The sequence below is a fragment of the Pipistrellus kuhlii genome, unplaced genomic scaffold (assembly GCF_014108245.1).
Source record: "Pipistrellus kuhlii isolate mPipKuh1 unplaced genomic scaffold, mPipKuh1.p scaffold_m20_p_8, whole genome shotgun sequence".
Taxonomy (NCBI): Eukaryota; Metazoa; Chordata; class Mammalia; order Chiroptera; family Vespertilionidae; genus Pipistrellus; species Pipistrellus kuhlii.
The window spans coordinates 69,457,127-69,480,079 of NW_023425584.1; the positions used below are offsets into that span (position 1 = coordinate 69,457,127).

Consider the following 22,953-nt stretch of genomic DNA (forward strand, 5'->3'; position numbering starts at 1 on the left):
CGGTGGCCAGCAGTGAGAATTGGGGCCTGGTGTCTGGGACACGTTAAGCTGGCAGCCTCTGCCTCCCCGCCTGCTAATCTAGGAACAGCGTCTCAATTTGAATCAGACTTTTCTGCCACGTGCCCACAAGCAAGATGGAGCCTACTAGGTGTCCCGCCCGACCCTAAGATGGCGACAAGCCTCCCTTTGCTCTCCCGCGTGAGAGGGACAACAACCTGCCCGTTTGCAAGATGGTGGCAACCTAAGGGGAGCACGCTTTCCGCCGCCAGACTCGCCACGTACCCACTCTCAAGATGGCTACTCCCGCAAAGCCCAAGGCAGGAGGAATGCTGGCTCATTGGTTCAGGCTTTGTCACGTGCTCCCACCTTTTCTCCCCTCCCCCGATTCCATGGGCCGTTTCCGCCTTGAGCCCTGACGGACGGCTACGCTCTCCAATGGTCGCCTGCCATTCCTCTTAGCTCCACCCCTCAGACGGCCTCCTAGCCACTGGGCGGCGCTGGTGGGGGTCCGCAGCGCTCGCCCCGCCTCCCTGAGCAGAGGGAGCCAATGGGCAGAGCGCGCGAGGGACGTGTTCAGGCGTCTCCGCCATTTTGTGAGTCTATAACTCGGAGCCGTTGGGTCGGTTCCTGCTATTCCAGCGCCTCCACTCCGTCCCTAGCGGGTCTCTTCTGTGTGCAATGGACGGGTGAGTCATGTTTATCCGCGCTTCCCGCCCCTCTTCTCGCGCTCCAGCCTTACTCTTGCGGCCGACTGGGCCTCCTCGGAGAAAGGGCTCGCCTGCCGGGGCCACAGCGCCTCCGGGATCTTTCTTCTCTCCCGGCCGCGGGCGGTAAGGGAAGCTCCCTGGAGCGAGAGATCTCGGGTATTTCCCGAGCCGGGGGTTGGCTGGCCCAGCCCTTCCCACTGTCGTGCTCGTTTCCGGTCTCTCCGCGGTTTGTCCCGAACACACGGGGCGGCCGCGCGACCCTTTCCGCTGGTCTTCCCCAACCCCGCGCTAACTTTTGCGCTTTCCACGTGCCCTTTCCTGCTATCCGGGCGGCCCTTCCCGGTCCCCGTCCGGTTCTTCCCGCTCCCCGTCCGGCCCCCACGCGCGCGTGCGCAGTTCCTCGGACTCTTCTCAGGCCCCGGTGCGCGTGCGCAGCCTTTCCCGCCGCACCGACTTTGCTCTCGGCCTCCCCCGCCCGCGGCGGTCCCGGGCGCGCCGGGGAGACGCCGCCCTTCTGTCCGGAAGGGCGCGGGCTCTCCTCCGCCCCCGCCCGGCCCCTCCCCGGCTTCCCACAAAGAACCGCCGCGCTCCCGGTTCAGCTCCTGGACCGGGGGTGTCGGGGAGGGGCCCTCGCGCTCCCTTTGTTCCCGCCGTCCCGGAGCTCCTTGTACGGGAGTCCTTTTAAGCACGAGTTGGCTCCCTCGGGCCGCGGAGTTACAGGCCCTGGAGTCCGCGGAACGGCCCACGTGGGCCGGCGCGACCGGACCCCGAGCTCGCGGGCAGTGGGGCCGGCTGGCCGGCCAACGGCCTTTCGGCCGCCTTGGGAGAGGGAAGGGGTCTCTCCGGGGCTTGCGTGTGTTCCAGGAACGAGAGAAATGGGGAGGGCGGTGGGTAATTAGATTTTATGTTGTAGATTATCATAACCTTAAGCAGATCTGAGGTTGCAAAAAGGCTTATCCACTTGACGGTTGAGATTTAGGGCCAACGCACAAAGCTGTAAAGTCCTTAAACTGGACATGAGTCTGTCCAGTTTAAGGACTTTTCTTTTTTTTTCTGGTCTGAGGGAAAAAATGATAGGACTTGTTAAAAATGAAACTAACTTGAAACAGGGCCTTTTCTTCTTTCGTGTTAGTGTGATTATTTTCATTTCCCCTTGGGAGGGTTAGGTTCTGGTTTTTAAAAAGGGAGCCAGAAGATTCCAAAGGCAGTTCTTATCTTTAGATCTGGAGGTGTGTGTAGTTAGAATGTCTGGACGGTCACTATCTCTGTGCCTCTGGTTTTAAATGATACGTTTCAGGCTTAATTAAATTCAGCCTTTTAGAGAAACTGCTGGTGCATGAGGAATGTGATCTGGGGTCCACCTTCCGTTTTGGGTGGATCTCCCAGGGAATTGCCAGTCCAGCTGGCCTGCACTGTGGGTGCACATGAGTGGGAGTTTAAGGGGCCCTGCAGAGAAATCTTGATGGAAAGTGGGGACTGTCTGGTCTGGTTCTGTTTTTCTTCCCTCAAGGACTTTTGAGTGTTTTGTCCCCCACGTGTGGCTTGGTGGCCCAGTTCCATCTGCAGCTACTTTTGAATTGTGAGGTATTACGAGGCAGCCAGGTTCTCTTTGGAAGGTTTGAAACCCTTTTTAAGAAGAGCCATTTTATGTAAAACTGCCTCAGGCTCCCTCCCAGGGAGCAATGTGTTGCCCTGGGTTAGCAGAGGGGAAGCTGCATGTTTTTCATTCTTTCCGTTTTTCTGAGTTTTTCCTTGACACTCTATAAGGCAGTGGTTCTCAATCTTTCTAAAGCCACAACCATTTAATACATTTCCTCATGTTGTGGTGACCCCCAACCATAAGATTATTTTTGTTGCTACTTCATAACTGTAACTTTGCTGCTGTTAATGAATCATAATGCAAATATCTGTGTTTTCCCATGGTCTTAGGCAACCCTGATAGCTGTTCTCAACCTATGAGTTGCAAACTGCTGCTGTAAGGCCTAAGACCATCGGAAAACACAGATATTTGCATTATGATTCATTAATAGCAGCAAAGTTACAGTTATGAAGTAGCAACGAAAATCTTATCGTTGGGGGTCCCCACAACATGAGGAAATGTATTAAAGGTTGATGGCATTAGAAAGGTTGAGAACCATTGCTATAAGGTTTTAAAAACTCTTGACACTAGCCCATAGTGTTTTTTATACTGAAGAGGTGAAGGCCCTACAGTAGAGGCAGTGGGTTAGAATGAGCCAGTGAGATGTGCAGCAAATGGCTGGACTAGGGTGTAGCACTTGGGGGCAGGAGTGTCAGATCTTCTGCTCATTCTGAGACTAGCCTTTCCTGGCTAGTGAGGGGGACATCTTTGTGTGACATCATGGAGGCTCTGGTCACACACCACTAAGCCAGGTGACCTGGTGGAGGGTGGAAGTTCCTCTCCTTGAGTCATGAAGGACCTTGTGAGTTTACATTTAGAAGCCGTAGGAGGGTTTTATGTTTGTACTGAGAGCTGGTGTGCAGTTGAGGAATGCAGGGACCTCAGCAGCCATGGTTTTTTCTCACCTTCCTTAGCCGGGCCTGGAGCAGGGAGAAAGTCCGGTCACATGGAGCCAGGTTGATGAGTAACTTGTGTTAATTTTATCTGATTATTTCATCTTTGCTGCCTCCTTACTCTGAAGGGTGCCATTCTTTGAACAGAGTTCCCTTGTTGAGCCCCTTTCTCATCTCCCTGGAGCTATGACCCCAAGGCCTTGTGAGCTACCTTCTCACTAGTCTCCTCTGCTTGAAACATTCTCCAAGCATTTCCAGTTTTTAGAAAGCAAACAACAGCACTTCAGCTTTTAACAATAAGCATCAAGTGTCCCTCCTGGGGCTTTTGGAGGGGGTGTTTTTGTCTGGTGGCCTGCTGGGAGGGAGGGGAGCTAGAGGACAATGATGGCTCCTTTTTCAAGTTGAGATTAAAGGGGCGGCAGCTCACTTCCCTGCCCTAAGCTTACTAGTTATCTGAGGACTTCATTGGGTGGACTGTGCAGCCAGAGGAGCCCTTCGCTGGCCGGCCTATCCTGAGAGTCCTAGCAGCAGCTGCTGTAGTACACCTGCTAACATTCTTTTTTTTCTCTCTCTACAGCATTGTCCCAGACATAGCAGTTGGTACAAAGGTAGGCATTGCTGACTCTGCTACCCTTCTAGCTGGCATGGCCTCTGATCTGGTGCTGCCCTGCAGGCCCCTTCCCTCCTGCTGCTGAGCACTGGGGCTTCTAACGGCACTCCCATGGTCTATAGTGTGTGTAGGGCTGACAGTTTGCAGGTTGGGCACTCAGGCACCTTTCCTTTGTCCTGCCTGCATCCAGCTAATTCGAGGCACTGTGTTTCTAACTGTGGGTTCCGTGGCCTCTCAGTGGTAAATGCACCTTTGGCCTTAATATGGGACCCCTCCTCCCTGTCCTGTGATTGGGACAGGATATTTGTCAAGTGTTCTAAGTACTGTTGGTTTGATACAGAAAAAGTTGAAGCTTGGTTGTACCCCAAGTAGTTTATTGGTTTATGAGGTGGTTGGTAGGATAGGAGGGTATAGAGGTGCTGCTCTTAAAGAAAAGAAAATATATTATTTTAGAGAGGATGGGGGAGAGAGAAACATCAGTGATTGGACTCATTGATCGGCTGCTTCCTGCATACCCCCCACTGGAGATTGAGCTGACAACCTGTGCATGTGCCCTTGACTGAAATCAAACCTGGGACCCTCAGTCTGCAGGGCAACACTATGCACTGAGCTAAACCAGATAGGGCCAGAGGTGCTACTTTTGATGGCATTGTGATTTGGTCTAAACATCTTATAGCTTCTTATGAGATGAAAGTGCCGTGTCCCCTTTCTATGCCATCCTTGGTACTTGGGACATTTAAGCTGTAGAAAGGGCAGAGCTGGCAGCGGCTGTCTCCACAGGAAGTGGGGCCATGGTGGTCCTCAGTTCTCCCCTCAGGTGAAGACCAGGCCTGTGCACTGCAGTAAGTGGCATCCAGGGATGCCTGGTGCTGACTGAATGCTTACATAGATTTGGTACAGTGCTGGCAGGAATTGGGGGCTGGGGAATCCACTGCAGGTGGGTTGGTCAGTGAGCCATGCGGCTGGGATGGGTTTTTCCAGGTGGAGTCTTGTCTTCACATGCTGCCTGTCCTGATCTTTCTGCAGATAAAACCTGTTTGTTCAGTGGTAGGAGGAGGGGAGAGGGACTTCCATCTGAAGCACAGAAAATGTCTGGCCTTCCCATAATCCTGGCTTTGCCTGTTTCCAGCTGGAGCAGCTCTGTCTGGGGTTGTCCTTAAGAGTGGTCCTTCCTGGCCAGCCCCAGGGGACCGCTGCTTTCAGAATCAGACCTGTACATGACAGACTGAGGTTCCAGTGAGTGGGTGGGTGGCTACTTGCCATCAGCAGGGCAGCACAGCCTGTTACCAGGAGGCAGCACCGTTGGGTTCTGGCCACCACTGACCATCACCCCAGCTACAGAACAAGCTGTGCGATAATTTAGAAGTGTCCAGAGATTAACAATGCTTAGCTACTGATTAAGAAGTAAAGGTTCCCCTTAACATACTGTTGGGAGCAGGTGTGCCTTGTTCCCAGCAGGAAGCATGCAGCTTGGGGGCTTTTCCAATAGGTGCTTAATTTACTTTGGATAAGGAACCATTGGGTCTCCCCAAATGCCCAGGTCATGATCTCAGTGTCCCTGTGCTCTGGGGAGGGCGGAGTTGCTGTTTAGCAGACCTGACCTGTGTCCTGGGGAAGGGGGGGCCTAGGGGAATGTGGACAGACAAGTGGTCACAATTTGTCCACAAATGTGGGAGCACCAGGTCATATTGCCATGGGAACACAGAGTCAGGAGTGTTGCCATTTAAATGATGGCCCACCTGGCATTGGTCAGAGACAGCAGTCAAGTCCCTTTTTAAGGTTGTGCAGCCAGCACGGTGGAGCCACATAGTGCCTGGCTCTTGTCCAACTTTGGGGGAGGCACCTTTGTGAGCATAAAGGGGGCAGGGATATGGGCCAGAACTCCCAGTCCATAGGCAAGAACCTTCTTGAGGCTTGCCCAGGTAGGACTCATCTGCCCTTGGTGTCACCAGGAGGTTCAGAGGGTGCACTCTGCCTGGTGACTTTGTCCCCACTGAGGCCTATCTGTCTGCAATACTGAGCTTTGAAGCTGGTATTCACTCAGGAAAAGCTCAGTCTTGACAGACCTTTTTATAGTAGACCCCAGTGCTCAGAAACCAGCAATTTTAACTTTCTGTTCCTTGGCTGTAAGCACCACTGGGAGTGGGCAGCCCTCACAGCCTTGGGCTATGGGGAGGCAGGGTTGTGGGGCTTCTGGGTGCTTGCCTAGTCAGGGGTCTGGGATGGGAGATATGCCCACATAGCAGGGACCAATGGTGGTGTGGCCATTCCTGATCCTCTTCTTGAAGAAGAATTTGTAAACTTTGTCTCCCTTCAGAAGGTACTGGCATCCGCCTGTAGTGGCAGCGGAGTGTGTGTGTGTGTGTGTGTGTGTGTGTGTGGAGATTCTGAGGGCTTCTAGAGCACCTCAGCTCTGCCAGTGGTAGATGGCAGCCCTGGGTGATGGTTATGCTTGTTTGATTAACAACTATATTGGCAGTTTGGAGGAAGGGCAAAGATAAGGTGTCCTTGAGAAAAAGGCAGTTTGAGGGAGAGGGGCGAGGCTCGTAAGCCCTGAGAGCAAAGGCCCAGTTGAGCTGGTCTTTCCTGTTCCTGCTTCAGGCCTGAGGGGGCACTGAAGTTCGGGAGGGGGTGGGGGGGAGATACCCTCCCCTGATTGCCACCCTTGGTCCTAGTTCATGCTGATGAAGTACTGTCACAGCTCCGCCCTTAACCCCAGACAGGTCCTAGAGCTTGCCAGTCCCTAGTACTCACGTTCTTGTTCCAAGCAGAGCCTGTCCTGGGTGGGGGCTGCATCCTGAGTCTCCACTTGCACGAGTGTACGGCAGTCTCATACAGTTCACCCCCCAAATAAAAGTCCTGTCCTTGGGCCTCAGTCCACAGGAGGGATGCCTGTCTGCCTGCTTTCTGAGCCCAGAGTTAGTCTAACATGCTCAGGGAGTTGATTTAATTAGATTGAGACTTAAGGAGTAAATAGGTTGTTTCTGAAAAGAAAACAGGCAGGTCAGAAGTCACAGGGGTCTGCCTACATATGAGCAGTCTAGAGCTGCCCTCACACCGTTTTCTGTCATTGGATAGTGTTGCTGGCTCACAGAGAGGTAGTGTTTCTAGTCAGTGAGTGAGGAGGCTGCAGCTCAGGTGTCCTCACACAGCTGGAAAATAGGCCGAGCTCCCGAGGCCACGGGAATAGCTGCAGTGTGACAAGGGGGCTTTGTTCTCAAGTTTGCAAGCAGCTTTGGGATAACTAAAGACAGTCTAACAGTCTCAAGGTGGCCAGCTAGGCCTGTCCACAGACCCTGTAAGGATTCCCCAGAAAAGCCCTTTGTAGGTGACAGTCCCCCCTCCCCCGCCGTGGAAAAGCAGCCATATCTGAGGCTGTGAGGCCATCTTGAGGTGGGACAGACACAGTGCAGGGTAGTATCTTCACATCTGAGCAGCAGGGTATTCTGGGAGGAGGGTGTCTGCAGCCATGTGCCAGGCCACCCCCAGCCCCACTTTGGCACACCCTCTCTTCCAGCGGGGATCGGACGAGCTCTTCTCTACCTGTGTCACTAACGGACCCTTTATCATGAGCAGCAACTCAGCCTCTGCAGGTAACTGCTGACCATAACCCTTTGTCCCTGCCACGGGGTTCGGGGAGGGGAGAGCGGGTCTCTCTGTGCCCAAGTGGGCTTCAAGGACACTGAGGTGAACTGACGTGGGCTGTGACCTTGAGCCCTGGTACATACATGGGCACTTACTGGGGAGCTATGTGTGCACCAGATGTGGAGATCACTCTGCTTGGATCCTGTCCGGGAGGAAGCTGATTCTGAGGAGGTGCGGGGAATGGAATGTTGCTGTGTGAGAGCCTGGGAGGTGCTCTGTGTTAGACTTACCACCTTTCTTCTCAGCAAACGGAAATGACAGCAAAAAGTTCAAAGGTGACAACAGAAGTACAGGTGTGCCCTCCAGAGTGATCCATATCCGGAAGCTTCCCAGTGATGTCACCGAGGGCGAGGTCATTTCCCTGGGACTGCCTTTTGGGAAGGTCACCAACCTCTTGATGCTGAAAGGGAAAAACCAGGTATGTGCGCACATGTCAGGAGGGGCCCTAGGCCTGCTTTAGGAGTGTGGTGCCGGGCTTCCTCAGGAATCTGGGTCTGGCTTACGCCCCCACCCCCACCAGGCCTTCATTGAGATGAACACAGAGGAGGCAGCCAACACTATGGTGAACTACTACACCTCGGTGACACCTGTGCTCCGTGGCCAGCCCATCTACATCCAGTTCTCCAACCATAAGGAACTTAAGACTGACAGCTCACCCAACCAGGCAGTGCGTCATCCCCTCTCAGGTCTGGGGTGGGACTGGGCTCTTGGTGTGGCCTGGGGGCATTGGGACTCATGGCTTTCCCCCCAACAGCGGGCCCAGGCCGCCTTGCAGGCAGTGAACTCGGTTCAGTCTGGGAACCTGTCGCTGGCTGCCTCAGCTGCTGCTGTGGATGCTGGGATGGCGATGGCTGGCCAGAGTCCAGTGCTCAGGATCATTGTGGAAAACCTCTTCTACCCAGTCACCTTGGACGTGCTTCACCAGGTGAGGTGGGGTCCATGTGCCCCATTTTCCACCCAGACCCTGGGCAGAGGCTGACTATTCTTTTCTGACAGATTTTCTCCAAGTTTGGCACAGTTCTGAAGATTATCACTTTCACCAAGAACAATCAGTTCCAGGCACTGCTGCAGTATGCTGAACCCGTGAGCGCTCAGCATGCTAAGCTGGTGAGTGGGTCCCCAGGGCCACCTGCTTGCCCTCTTCAGCTCCAGGGCCCCAGCCACTCACAGCTTTCCCCTCCCCCGCAGTCGCTGGATGGGCAGAACATCTACAATGCTTGCTGTACACTCCGCATCGACTTCTCTAAACTCACCAGCCTCAATGTGAAGTACAACAATGACAAGAGCCGAGACTACACCCGTCCTGACCTGCCCTCTGGTGACAGCCAACCCTCTCTGGACCAGACCATGGCCGCAGCCTTTGGTAAGATTTCTGGGAAGGTTCCCACTACTGCCGTGTGCCATAGGCAAGGACGCGCAGCTCAGTCTAAGTGGCCAGGCCCCAGGATGCCCGCCCTGCGCCCAGGGAGGTTGGCGCCCATCGCACCTTACATGGCCATAGCACCCAGCTTGGGTGGACATTGGACCTGCCTGCTGGGTGTGGGGTGCGCCGGCTTGGCTCACTCGGCTCTGGTGGCGGAGGTTGTGGGTGCAATGATTAGTGTCTCATTTGTTTCTAGGTGCACCTGGTATAATGTCAGCCTCTCCTTATGCAGGAGCTGGTTTCCCTCCCACCTTTGCCATTCCTCAAGCTGCAGGTACTCAAACACTTGGTCTTGGTCCCCATAACTGACTGTGCATGCCCACACACCTTTCAGTAGCTCTGCCGACAAGCGAGCTGACGGGCGCAGTCACGGGGGGAGCCCATCTTCCTGGGCGCGGGCATCTGGGTTCCCTGAGGAGCCTGGACAGGGTAGTTGTAGGACAGGGCCACGCAGAGAATACTCTAACCCCACAGTCTCTGGTCTGATTCCTTCAAGCACCTCCCGGGCAAGGACGTGTACACACAATGGTTGGAGGGCTGTGTCCCTAGTAGGTGAATTAAGTGTCCTGGTAAGAAGTCAGCATGAGCTGGGTGGGCACACCTGAGCGTCCCTCCTGGGGGCTGGGCGCCCCACAATGTAACAACTACCATGTGACAGTCATGAGCCTGCTGTGTCCTGCCCAGTGTGCCATCTGCATGGTGATGGGTACCTGCATGCACACAAGGCCGAGGCTCGTTTCTGCATTCATGGAGCTGGAGCTTCTGTGCTGTATGGGCGCATGTAGCCTGGTCCAAACCCAGTACAGTCTGCTCTTAGGAAGATGAAGGAGCCATATGGCCAGGACAGGCCGAGTGCAGACACCTCCTGTGTGTCTTTTGCATGAGGATGGGCAGGACTTCGCTCCCCTTTTGGTGGAAAGCAGGCTGTGCTGCTCATCTTACTGCCTTTTCCTGCAGGCCTCTCTGTTCCCAATATGCATGGGGCCCTGGCCCCTCTGGCCATCCCATCAGCGGCAGCGGCGGCGGCGGCAGCTGGCCGGATCGCCATCCCAGGCCTGGGAGGGGCTGGAAATTCTGTTCTGCTGGTCAGCAACCTCAACCCTGAGGTATGTAGCTCTTTCTTTCAGGCTGTTTTTCCTGGAGGCTCAGGCAGGGGAGTTGTGTATCTCGGGTCTTAGTGCAAACTGTCAGCAGGCCACGCTCCTGTAACTCCTGGAGCTCATACACAGGCCAATCCTTATGCAGGTCCACTCTGTGCTCGCATCCTCCTCGCCCGTCCCACTGTGCTGGAAGCTCTGTCCCTGAACATCCTAGTTTAATTTCCAATTTCATAGTGTTTATAGAGTTGAAATAGTTTTTGATACTTTCATGAAAGCAATCAAAATTTCGAGCCAAACACAACTCTGTTTGAGGAGGTCTCTGGGCACCTCTGCTCAGGAGGGCCATGGTCTGTGCTGCCCCCACAACTGAGTCATAGTCCTACTATAGCCAACCTACACTTATCTCAGGGCCAAGTTTGGCTCAGAGAGCATGGGTAAGATCAAGGCTCAAAATATTTAACTATTCAGAGATGGGATTAATGTCCTGTTAGCATTTCAGACTGTTTTCTCATCTGTCTGACCACTCCTATAATCTCTTGGCCTGGGGCAGCCGGTGCCTTGTCTGACTGAGTTATTAGATGCTCTAGAAGCCTCACTAACAGACTCCACCCCTCGTGCTTGTGTGAGCGTTTATACTTTCCCCGCAGCAGTCAGCAGGAGACAGGTTCCCGGGGAGCTGAGCCCAGCAAGGGGCTTGGCAGGAACAGGGCGAGGTTGGAGGGGCAGCAGCGTCTCCTGCTCACTGTGCGGACAGGTGCTTTCCTGCCTGCTCCACGAGGTGGTCCTGTGACTAGTAATGTGTGTAGATCTGACTGATGGAACACTGCGGATTTTCTTATGTATTTACTGACCTGTGTTTTTTGCTACTTTTTTTCTTTTCTCCCCTTCCCCTTTCCCAATTTTTTTTCTGATCCGGAATTTCTTTGCCAACTGACTGCACGGTACTTCTGCTTCCTGTTGTTGCTTGAAACAAAACAAAACCATAAATAAATAAAAACAAAATTCCCCCTCAAACCCTGCTCTCCGGAAACCAACCTGCCCTTGAATATTAACATCCTGACAACTTCATCATCCATCAACCTGCACGCCTGCGGGGCTGCCTCCTCGTGGTGGACGATGGCAACTCGCCCCCTGACCTCTCCCTTTCCCTGTCCCTCCGCTGCCTTGCTCTGCTGTCCTCTAAAGAGAGTCACACCCCAAAGCCTCTTTATTCTTTTCGGTATGTTATCATTCACACTTTTATTATCTTGTTTTCATTTAATTGAGGTTATTTTTATGCCCTAAGATATACTGTGAGTTTGCAGTTCTGCCTCATTACTTGGTTTGCCTTCGGTTTGTGTATTTATTTGGATTTTTGTAGACACGCATGGTTTATTGCCCTGCATGCTCTCGCAGAGTTAAGCGTGTTGGTAGCATGTAAAGTGATGGCTCTGGCAATTGACTTTCCTGGATTTTATGACTTCTTTGCTGAAGGTAGTCCTCCTGGTAACATCCCTGTGACTAGACGCAGGTTCCCAGAGGCAGAATAGCAAACCTTCAGGAAGAGCCAGTCCTGTGAGGGTGTGCGGGTCATGGGGGCTGGTGTGGGAGGCGAAATCAGATCCTAGGCTCAGAGCCCTGTCCCCACACTTTTGAAGGCGTGTATGGCGATGTGCAACGGGTGAAGATTTTGTTCAATAAGAAGGAGAATGCCTTGGTACAGATGGCAGATGGGAGCCAGGCCCAGCTGGGTAAGTGGTGGTGGCCCGAGATGGGGGTGGGGAACCAGGCCTGTGCCTGGAGCCTTGGGTCATAATGGTCTTACCTTTCCAGCCATAAGCCACCTTAACGGACATAAGCTGCATGGAAAGCCTGTGCGCATTACCCTCTCCAAACACCAAAACGTACAGCTGCCCCGGGAGGGCCAGGAGGACCAGGGCCTCACCAAAGACTATGGGAACTCACCCCTCCACCGCTTCAAGAAGCCTTTCTCCAAGAACTTCCAGAACATCTTCCCACCCTCAGCCACCCTGCACCTTTCCAACATCCCGTAGGTGGCACATGGTGGGGGGAGCAAAGGGAAGGGGTAGGAGGGCCTTCTGACAGGTGGTCCTGCTATAAGCTGCCTCTGTACTTCCTGAAACACTCCCAAAACAAATAAGGAAGGAGGGGCTGGCAGTTTTTGCAAACCTGTTTGGTGTCATTTTTTGAAGCCAAGTGGATTATTTTTTTTGTCTTATTTTTTTGTCTTAAGATAAGGTGGTTCTGCAATATCTATGGGTACCTAAAACAGTGAACAGCCCCCAGGCCTCTCCCTCACCTCTCTGAGAGAATTATTGTCCTCAAGGTGGTAGATGTTTCGCTCAGGTCTTCCCTCTCCCTACAGGCCCTCCATAACTGAGGACGACCTCAAGATGCTCTTCTCTAGCAACGGCGGAATTGTCAAAGGGTTCAAGTTCTTCCAGTGAGCATGAAACCCTCTCCCCACCTGCCCTCCTTCCCCTCTCTCCCCCCTCCACCTCATGCTGTCTTTATACCCCTTGTCCTGCAGGAAGGATCGCAAGATGGCGCTGATCCAGATGGGCTCAGTGGAGGAGGCCATCCAGGCACTCATCGACCTACACAACCACGACCTGGGAGAGAACCACCACCTGCGGGTGTCCTTCTCCAAGTCCACTATCTAGGCTCCCCACCAAGGACCAGCCTGCCGGGTAGTCCTGGCAACAACTTCCATCATTCCAGAAAATAGCCACTTTAAAAAGCAGCTGAAGTGACCTTAAAAAGACCAGAGATTTTATTTTTTTAAAGAGAAAATCAGTTTACCTGTTTTTAAAAAAATTAAATCTAATTCACCTTGCTCACCTTTGGGAGATAGGGTGCCAGCCTCAGGCTCTTGGTGACCCGCGGACAATACCCCTTTGCAGCCTGCAGGGTGGGTGTTCCCAAGCCTCCATTCAGCTTTCTTGTGCCTTAAAACCCACTGCTTTGGCAGGGCCTTTTTTTTGCAGTAGCAAATACATAGGGGTTTGGGGACAGGAGACTGCTTCCCCACAGGGATCATGTGCCTAGCATGGCAGGAGGCTGCCAGCTGCAGGGTCTGCAGGCATCCTAATCCTCCATTTAATCAAGAATGTTGATTCTCTCCTTTCCCTGCCCCTGGCTTGAGGTGCCCCTCCTGGGCCAAGACCCTCTAGGGTGCATCCCTGGCACTTCTTCAGCTTGGAGCTTTGTTTTATAATAAGTCTTTGTATTGTGCTTTTATGCAGTTGCAGACATCTGTGCCTAGCAATATTCCAGTTGACCAAATATTCTAATCTTCATTTATATGCAAAAGAAATAGTTTTAAGTAACCTTTTATATAGCAAGATGATAAAAATGGTATGTGTAATCTAAATTTCTTCCTTATATGACCTGTATACTGTACTTTTTATTTTATTCCTTGTAATTAAGTTGCAGGGCAGGATCTAGTTTCAGGGCAGACGCAGTGGGGCCGGCCACTGTGGAGCCTGGGTTCTTCCTAGAAAGCCCCAGGCCTGCGACCTTCAGATGCCTTACACACAGCCTGTCCTCTGTCTGGGAGGACAAGGACTCTTAAACTTTCAGGGTTTCTTTTTTCCTGCAAATCATGGACCAAAGTTGTTTTTTTTTCTCTTTTTTTTTTTTTCTGCCTCTAACTCAGACCCATTAAGGTGGGACAATAGCCCTCAAGTCTTAACTGTCTCCTATACCTTGTATAGTCCTTACTCATGGGTCCAAGGGGCTTCCCTGTGCACAAACCTTGTGCTGGCTGGCTCCTCTTCCTGGGCCTGGACCCCAAGTGTTCATGTTGGGGCGGGGACAAGGGATTAAATATTTATAATTTTTTATACCTGTTGTAAGACATGAGGGGCAGCAAATACAGTTTTTTATGGTGACACAGATGTATATTTTGATACCAGCAATTACAGGCTCAGTATTGTAATGTGGAGCATGGCACATTCTGTTGCCTGCCTTACAGCTTGTAATGTTGAGAAAACTGAATTAAAAGCGATTTTATAACAACTTTTGCCTTTTCTGCAGGCTTTCTATTCACATTGTAGAAGGCAGTTTGGCTAGTCTGTACTGGACTTTGAATAAACTCTTCTGTATCCTGCACTCATTTCCCTCTTTATTGGGCCTGCTTGTCTTCACTGCTGTTTTCTTTGAGAATTCAGACATTTTTGTGCTCCCCCTACCCCCATGACTTTAGGATTTCGGGAAATTTTATGGGCCAGTGGCCCCTGCTTGGGAGTCTCGCCTATCCTATGCCAGTGCGGGTGGCCTTTCCTGGGAAGCAAGCATGAATCAAGTGGGGCAACTCTCCAGATGCTCAAACCACACTAAAGCCTTTCCATATTTAGAACCTTGCTCTGGTGCCCTGTTCTCAGTGCTCTGCAGGCCCTGGTCACATTGCCTACATGGGGGACCCTCAGATCAGGATGACTTTGCAGCCAGGACTTCAATTCAAATTTTTATTGTCTGATTGCAAAATGCTTCCACTTGGCCCTCTTTCCCCAGTACCCCCATGCTGTTGCACCCCCACCCCACCCTGCTGAACTCCTGGGCGCTCAGTCCTTGAATCTGCGTGCTGCCTGCATCTTATGGTAGTAGCTTTCAGCCTCTGACTCACAAGAGGCAGGGTCCCGCTCACCCAGTGCCAGGCCAACCGCTTTGCGCCTCAGCGTTGATTCCCGGCTGGCTGGCCCCAGAGTACTGTCTGTGCCCAGTGGGGGCAGCCCCTCCCCTGTGGCCAGGTTGACTGTAGCCACAGCACCAAACCTTGGCTCCTCCTGGTCTACATCACTGACAGATGAGCCAGGAGACACACCCAGTGGCTTGGGCCCACCGCGGAAGCCATGAGCCAGGTCTCCTAGCTCATAAGTGCCCTCGCCCTCCAGCCCCTTGGTCCCACTGCCAGCAGCCTTCCACTCCCAGGGCCCATTGCCAGCAGACAGGTGGACCACAGGGTGGTGAGGCGCGTGTGCATCAATGGTGACGATGCTTGCCGAGTCGCGGTCTGATGGCGACCTGTACTGTGAGGAGTCGGAGCTGGAGCTGGAGGACAAGGCTGTCTCGGCCGCCTTGGGGCCAGGTCCACCGGGCGCCTTGGACATGGCAATCACCTGCAGCAGTCGGGGCGGGTTGGCCATGCGGGGCTGGGTGGAGGCTGGGGCCACGGGGGCCCCGCTCTTCTCAGCCATCATGAGCCACTTGGCCCGCACAGCCACGCTGCCCTTGGGTGACAGGCCAGCTGCTGCCTGCGCCCCCTCCTCAGGGATGTGTACCAGTGGCTGTGGCCCGGGCCTCGGTGGGAGGATGACCCGAGGCCCGAGGCCTGGCCTTGCCTGGACTGTGGGGTAGAGGGAGGGTGGAGCTGGGCCCTCCTCCTCTCCTCCCTCCTCCTCTTCCTCCTCCTCCTCTTCCTCCTCTGCCATGGGCTCTGCGGGCACCAGCATATGCCCCAGGCCAGCCTCATCAGGCAGCCCCAGGCCACGGCCTTCCAGTGACTTCTGTTTCCACTCGCTGATGAGCTGTTTGGAGCGTGAGGCGTCGAGTGGCACGTGGATGGTCATGTGGCGGCGGGCAGGGTCATCAAGCGAGGGCGTGCTGACACGGGGCAGCGTGTGGCTGAAAGTCACCATGTTCTCCTTGCCCATGGGGCTGCGTGAAGCCAGCAGGTCCACGTCCACGCTGGCCCGCTTCAGGCTGCCCAGGGAGGTCTTCTCACGGGCCACGGGCCCAGGCACACTCTCCAGCCGCCCTGGAGGGCCCAGCTCATCCGTGCTCACAGACTTGTTCTGCTGGTACACCGAGTCGTGGCCCCGCTGGGTCAGCACCCGAAGAGCATCTTTGGCAGGTGTTGGGGCCGTTGGCTTCTCTGTGGGTGGGGCCTGGAAGTTGCCGACTGCATGGCAGGCCTGGAGGTGAGATTTCAGGATGGCTGTGAGGCCAGGTCAGGGACCCCACAGGGCAAAGACTTGGGGGGTTTTGAGGGGAAGCAAAAGTCTTATCAAAGTCTCCTCAGAACAGGGCTAGGCCTTGGCACCTGTTTCTCCCCTCCTCTGACCTCCCCCGTGGGGGCTAGCCTGCTCCTTCAGACCTGCCCAGTGGCTGCCGGCCTCCCTGGTCAGCCTCTCACCAAGTAGGCGGCGATGCCAGCACCGATGAGGAAGCCTGCATACACGTCCACGGGGTGGCTTCGATACTGTGTGATCTGGGTGAGACCGCAGACACCCGCTGCGATGGCGAAAGCGAACACCAGGCTGGGCTTGAGCAGCTTGGTCGTGTCGGAGATGACAGAGTTGAAGTACATCTGGGGACGGGGCAGCAGTCAGGGCGTGGGGCAGCGGCGGAGGGGGGGCGGGTCCAGGGGAGCTGGGGCGGAGGTGGGTGGAGTGAAGGAGGGCCGGGTGGGTGTGGGCCATCCTAGCAGGGGGAGGGGAGGGGCGGTAGGATGAGCAGATCCTGGGCCTGGGGACTCACGGACACGTAGACCGCAGCGAAGGCCGACAGCGTGGCGTGCTGGGATGGGAAGGTCTTCCTGTAAGAGTCACCCGGGTAAGCCCTGCTGTATCTGAGACCCCTCTGCGCCTCAGTTTCTCCCTCCTGAGTGGCACAGGGGCTGGACCCGCTCACCTTGCGGACAGGATGGCATGGGTGTCCTGGCCAGAGCAGATGTCCTGCGTGATGTAGGGGTTGGCCTCGCAGGAGGTGCCCAGCAGGGTGTAATTGGGCTTGCAGACGGTCAGGAAGAAGGGTGCATGGTAGCCCGTGGCCAGCTGGATGACGTCTGTCACTAAGGCCGTGGCACACAGGCCGAACACATGGACTCCTGCAGGTGAGAGGGTCAGGGCCGCCGTCCAGGGGCCGGGACCCGCCCCCGCCCACTCCTGGCTACCGATGGGGGAGGTCGGGGTGCTTTCCGGGGACTTACCCACAAAGCGCACCGTGCGCCGGAGGAAGGAGTTGAAGTTGCAGCCGCCAGCATTGATGCTGCCCTCAGCCCCACCTGGGCCACCTCCGCGGCCCCAGAGCCGAGACTGCAGACAGTACAGCATGCCCTCGCCCACCATGATCTGCCGACAGGGGGGTGGCTCAGCTGGATCCTGGCCGGGGGTGCCCACAGGCTGGCCGCGACCCCTGGACTCTGGGACTCACCGAGGCTGCAGGGGCAGCGAAAGCCAAGCTGAGCAGCATGAGCAGTGGAATGAGCTCCTCGTTGGTCTCCACGTAGGGCATGGAGAGCGTGCGGTCGTAGCACTGGAAACCCACCTTGGCCGGCTTGAAGAGGTCGGTCAACTCCAGGAAGTACAGGGACACAATGGAAGATGCCACAATGGGCAGCTACGGGAGAAGGCTATTCAGTCACACCATCCACTGACCCGCCCACCAATTCACGCCACTTATCCATGCTGCAGTTCACCCATCATGCAGTGGCCCGCCCATCCTTCTGTGTAGCAGCCATAGTCTACCCATTCATCACGGCCATTCCTGCACCCATGAATTCATTCATCAATCCATGGATTTACCCATCCATCATTCATTCATGCTTCTTTCCGTCCATCCATCCACCTACTCACCCACCCACCCATCATCCATCCTTTCATCCACCCATGCTTCCTTCCTTCCACCCACCCACCCCATTCATCCATTTCTTCCCTCCAGCCATCCTTGCCATCCTGCCTCTCAGCTTTTTCTCTCAAGGATGGATGGATGCCCTTCGATATCCCTCCTCGGTGGAGCCCTCCCTGGCTACCCATCTCTCTATCCCTTGTACTGCTTTATCTCCTCCGGCCTCATATCCTAAGTGCCAACCTGCCACTCAGCCCCGAGAACATGGCAGGTGCTGGATGAATGAACAACTGAATCCATTGAGTCACTAATTCATGCAACTGTCCTCCACACAGCCTGTCTTGTGCCCCGCACAAGTGGGGCAAACAGCATACATGACAGTCCTGCATGCTCATGCCCCCCGTGAGGTAGAGAAAGTGAGACTGAGTTTGGGAAAGCTGAGCTGTTCACATCACAGGTGTGGTGCCTGAAGGAAGATCACTCACTCATTTACGTGGGCCACAAATAGTTGTTGGGCACAGATTCTAACAAAATCTTTTTTAAAAATACATATTTTTATTGATTTCAGCGAGGAAGGGAGAGGGAGAGAGAGCAACATCAATGACGAGAGAGAATCATTGATCTGCTCCCGCCTCATAATGGGGATTGAGCCTGAAACCCAGGCAAAATGCCCTGACCAAGAATCGAACCACGACCTCCTACTTCATAGGTGGACACTCAACCACTGAGCCACACAGGCTGGGCTGGCAGACTCCTTTTGAGGAAGCAAACCCGCCTAGTGTTCTCTGCATCCCATTCTGGTCCGAGGGTCTCAAAATCAAACACCACAGGAGACGGAGGGGTGACACTGTGGGGGCCAGAGGATAGGAAAGAACCTAAGGGGGCCTGGCTGCCTCCGGAAACCCCCTCTATTTTTAAAAATACATATTTTATTGATTTTTTTACAGAGAGAAAGGGAGAGGGATAGAACCATCGATGAGAGAGAGAGATCGATCCGCTGTCTCCTGCACACCCCCTACTGGGGATGTGCCCGCAACCAAGGTACATGCCCTTGACCGGAATCGAACCTGGGACCTTTCAGTCTGCAGACCGATGCTCTATCCACTGAGCCAAACCGGTTTCGGCAAACCCCCCCCCCCTCTATTTTACAGACGGGGAAACTGAGACACAAATAAAGCCACGAGAGGCTCCCATCTTAACTCCTGCCTTGAATGACGCCTTAAGAGGGGCCTCAGCCATCCATCTAGCCCTGGAGAAGGCACAGGGCAGGACAGACCACCCCAGGCCCGTGGCCAGGGCTGGGATCAGGGTGGGGGCTCTCAGCGGGAAAGGCCAAAGTTGGATTTGTAGGAGGTCTCCTCCCCAAGGAGCCTTTATTGAGTGCCTGTTGGCATGTCGAGGGGGACTCAAGTCAGCACTGAACCTCAAAGGATGGACAAGGGTCACCCGGTGCCATCCTCAGCATATGTCAAGGCTGAACCTACTATCTTTTACGTTTCAGGCACTCACTAAGCCTTCATCATGTGCCTGGACTGTTCTATCGTGTACCAGCCCCCGGTATCAGCTCAAGAGGGATTTGAGCTCAGACCTCAGGCTTTAGAGCTCAAGTCCTGGAGGAAATCGCTGCACCGCCCTCATGCCTCCCTATACCTGTTCCAGCCCCTCAGGTGAGCTCCTGGCCTGAACCCCAGACTGAAGGTCCCCCCCCCCCCTTTTTCCCAGCATTTGGCCAGACTGGTTGGGAAGCACAGAACAGCCTTTTGCCCCCCGGCACAGCCCCACCCCCAGGCCCTCTCTAGCTGTGCCCCAACTCGAGGGTGATCCGAGCAGGGTCGCCCCTGCCTCAGCATGGGGGTCCCGGTGGGACTGAGGCCTCTGCCATGCCCCCCCCCCCGCCCCGGCGCGCCCCCCTGCCCCCCGCCACCCTACCTCCACGAAGTAGAAGCAGGGCAGAAGCGTCATGCTGTCCTTGGGGCTTTTATTCTTCTCCTTGGCGGAGAGCATGGTGCTGCGGGAGCCACAGGCTGTGGATGGATGCGCTGGGAGGGAGGCGCAGCCTGAGTCCGGGGACCCGGGACCCGGCGATGGCGGGGGAGGGGCGGGCCAGGATGCGAGGGAACCGCCCAGGGACACTGAGGCCAGGGGAGGGAGAGGGGGTCCCCGCGGCCCGCCCCGCGCACTGAGTCCCTCCCGAACAATCGGCCGCGGGCACCCCCACGCTCCGGACGGGGGCCGGCGGAGAGGGCGGGGCCGGCCTGGCTTCGAGGGGGGTTGAGTCCGGGGCGGTCCCCGCGTCAGGGCGGGGGTCTCCGGGAGGACGGAGGGTCCCCGCCGCGGCCGGGGGCCCCTCACCTGGCGCGGCTGCTCGGAGGGCGGAGCCGGCGGCGCGGCGGCCCCTCCAGGCACCGAGCACAAAGCGCAGCCGCTCCCGGCGCGGGCGGCGGAGGGGAGAGCGGAGGAGGGAGGGAGGGGAGGGGAGGGGAGGCGGAGGGGAGAGCGCAGGAGGGAGGGAGGGAGGGAGGGGAGGGGAGGCGGAGGGGGCCGCCCGGCCCGGAGACCCCGCACCCGCAGGCCCAGATGCGGCGGCGCGAGGGGCGGGGGCTCTTTGTCTGCGCCCGGTGTGCGCCCGCCTCCCTCCCGGCGCCGCCTCCGCCTCCGGCCTCAGGGGTCCGGGTCCGGGAGGAGGGAGCTCGGCTGGGAGCTGCGGTCTCCTTCCCCGCGGAGCAGGCCTCGGAGCCCCCCCTTTCCGGGGCGCGGGGCGCGGGTCTGAGCTCCTGGGTCTCTCCGGGTCTCACACCCCAACCCTCATCTCAGCACCCCTCCTCCTCCTCCTCCTCCTCCTCCTCCTCCTCCTCCTCCTCCTCTGCCCGCGCCCACCGCCCGCCCGCACGCGTTTCCATGGCGAGAGACCTGCCGCGGAGCCTCCGCAGACAAAGGAGCTGGGCGGGGGCTCGCCCTCCCCCAACCCAGCCTCGCCCCGCGCCCGCCCGGTCCACCCTCCGACCTGCAGACCAGCCGCCAGAGTCCAGGCCCCAGCCAGGCACCGCGCTCGCGGTGATTTTTTCTTAAAAATATATTTTATTGATTTTGTACAGAGAGTAAGGGAGAGAGGGATAGAGAGCCAGAAACATCGATGAGAGAGAAACATCGACCAGCTGCCTCCTGCACACCTCCCACCGGGGATGCGCCCGCAACCAAGGTACATGCCCTTGACCGGAATTGAACCTGGGACCTTTCAGTCCGCAGGCCGACGCTCTATCCACTGAGCCAAACCGGCTTCGGCTCACGATGAATTTTTAATATGGCTCCATTGACTACATATATATATATATCTTCACCCAATGATTTTTAGAGAGCGGGAAAGACAGAGAGAAACATCGATGTAAGAGAAACACAGCGAATGGTTGCCTATTGCCCAGGCCAGGGAGGAGCCTGCAACCGAGGCATGAGCCCTTAACCGGAATCAAACCCGGGACCCTTCGGTCTGCAGGCCAACACTATATCCACTGAGTCAAACGGGCCAGGGCTCCCAGTGAATTTTTTGACTTACAATTAGGCAGCTCTTACCTGTGTGTAGTCCCTTCCTCCTCACCACACACAGCCCTGTAGGGTGGGGACGGTCGAGCCCTGAGCCCTTATTGACGAATGGGGCAGCTGAGACCCACAGAGCTTAAAAATCACTGACAACAGTCACCAGGCCCCCAAACGGCAGGATATTATTCAGTTCATAGATTCACCATCTCTTGAGCAACTACTGTATACATGGCCCTAACAGTCCCTGGGGGCCCCTGGGAACTGGGACAGACCTGGACAGTCAACTCCGTCCTTACGTGTCGGGGGCACGAGGGCTGCATTGTTGAGCTCACCACTGGTTTCTACCCCTGGGCAGCCGCCCACACTCCGCCCAGGCTGTCCGAGAAGCTGGGCGGACCAGGCCGGTGGGGACAGGCCCCAGTGTTCCCGGCTGGGAGGGGCTGGGCTGCCATGGACTGAGTGGCATGTCCTTCTTACCATCCATTCCTGGTGGTGGAGATGGGGCAAGACCAGATTGTGGGTGTTGGAAGGTGACTCCAGCCCACCAGCCTTTGGGAGGCAGGAGGAGGAGGGGAAGATGTGGCAGTCGCTCCTGGGTGACTCCTGGGGGCAGGAGCATGAAGAGGGGTCCTGGAGAAACGTGTTGGTTTTTTTTTGTGTGTTTTTTTTAAATATATGTTATTTTTTACAGAGAGAAAGAGAGAGGGATAGAGAGTCAGAAACATTGATGAGAGAGTATCATCGATCAGCTGCCTCCTGCACAACCCCCACAGGGATGTGCCCGCAACCAAGGCACATGCCCCCAACCGGAATCGAACCTGGGACCCTTCAGTATGCAGGCTGACGTTCCATCCACTGAGCCAAACCAACTTTGGCGAGAAACGTTTTTTAAAATATATATTTTTTTATTGATTTCAGAGAGGAAGGGAGAGAGAAAGGGAGAGTAAGACAGAAACATCAATGATGAGGGAGAATCACTGACTGGCTGCCCCCTGCATGCCCCCAACTGGGGATCAAGCCCATAATCCAGACATGTACACTTGACTAGAATTGAACCTGGGACCCTTCAGCCCACAGTCTGACGCTCTATCCACTGAGCCAAACCAGCTAGGGCTGGAGAAACTTCTTGACTGCTTGATAGTCTAGGGCCGTGGTCAGCAAACATGCAGCTCTTTGGCCCCTTGAGTGTGGCTCTTCCACAAAATACCACAGTCTGGGCGAATCTATTTTGAAGAAGTGGCGTTAGAAGAAGTTTAAGTTGAAAAAATTTGGCTCTCCAAAGAAATTTCAGTCGTACTGTTGATATTTGGTTCTGTTGACTAATGAGTTTGCCGACCAGTAGGGGATTATCAGGATCTGGGGAGAGGGAGGAACATGTCCTTCTTGCCATCCATTCCTGGTGGTGGAGATGGGGCAAGACCAGATTGCGGTGGCACATTGTCCAGCTGAGGGCCTGCCCTGGAGTCTGGGGCATCAGAGAGCCGCCGAGAGGTCAGAGCAGGCAAGAGGGGTGACCATGCCAGGTGCTGCCCAGAGACTCATGCTCGCATTAACTCGATACCATAGCTATACTGAAAGGGTGGGCTGTTCATACCCCCATTGTACCCTTAGGGAAACTGAGGCACGGGGCAGGCAGTTTACTGCAGAGCTCAAGGGGCTCACCACTTGGGGTGCTCTATTAAAAAATGAGACATGGTTGGCACATGGTAGTTTTATTTACTTACAGCAAGAAAAGGAGCGGGGGATTCCTGTCCAAAGCCCTGCCTCCCCAAAGGAGGCTTCCATTGCTTAGATACACTGTTTGGTCCGTCACATGCTGATTTCTTCTGTGCA

General features: G+C 55.3%; 2 protein-coding genes across 8 annotated transcripts; one reads left to right on the plus strand and one right to left on the minus strand.

Annotated features, from left to right (window-relative positions):
* The first annotated feature begins 534 nt into the window (after positions 1–534).
* On the plus strand, positions 535–14,130 carry PTBP1 (polypyrimidine tract binding protein 1). 6 transcript variants are annotated; one of them, XM_036425103.2, is made up of 15 exons: positions 537–686; positions 3,817–3,847; positions 7,367–7,442; positions 7,740–7,912; positions 8,015–8,161; positions 8,249–8,419; positions 8,491–8,601; positions 8,683–8,857; positions 9,114–9,191; positions 9,875–10,023; positions 11,203–11,236; positions 11,655–11,747; positions 11,830–12,046; positions 12,383–12,460; positions 12,548–14,130. In XM_036425103.2, exons 1-15 carry the CDS (start codon positions 679–681, stop codon positions 12,678–12,680), a joined length of 1,674 nt encoding a protein of 557 aa, XP_036280996.1. In that variant the 5' UTR covers positions 537–678; the 3' UTR covers positions 12,681–14,130. The 6 variants fall into 6 exon arrangements, with proteins under 6 accessions (XP_036280995.1, XP_036280996.1, XP_036280998.1 ...); XM_036425102.2 differs by having other exon boundaries at positions 535–686; positions 8,015–8,419; XM_036425105.2 differs by lacking the exon at positions 9,114–9,191.
* Positions 14,131–14,472: 342 nt separating this feature from the next.
* PLPPR3 (phospholipid phosphatase related 3) lies at positions 14,473–20,055 on the minus strand. Of its 2 annotated transcripts, none has more exons than XM_045576820.1 (8): positions 19,939–20,055; positions 19,516–19,625; positions 17,173–17,358; positions 16,949–17,090; positions 16,651–16,846; positions 16,498–16,555; positions 16,154–16,327; positions 14,473–15,932 (listed from the first exon to the last, which is right to left on the minus strand). In XM_045576820.1, exons 2-8 carry the CDS (start codon positions 19,588–19,590, stop codon positions 14,583–14,585), a joined length of 2,181 nt encoding a protein of 726 aa, XP_045432776.1. In that variant the 5' UTR covers positions 19,591–19,625; positions 19,939–20,055; the 3' UTR covers positions 14,473–14,582. The 2 variants fall into 2 exon arrangements, with proteins under 2 accessions (XP_045432776.1, XP_036280963.1); XM_036425070.2 differs by having other exon boundaries at positions 19,516–19,610; positions 19,939–19,957.
* Positions 20,056–22,953: the final 2,898 nt, after the last annotated feature.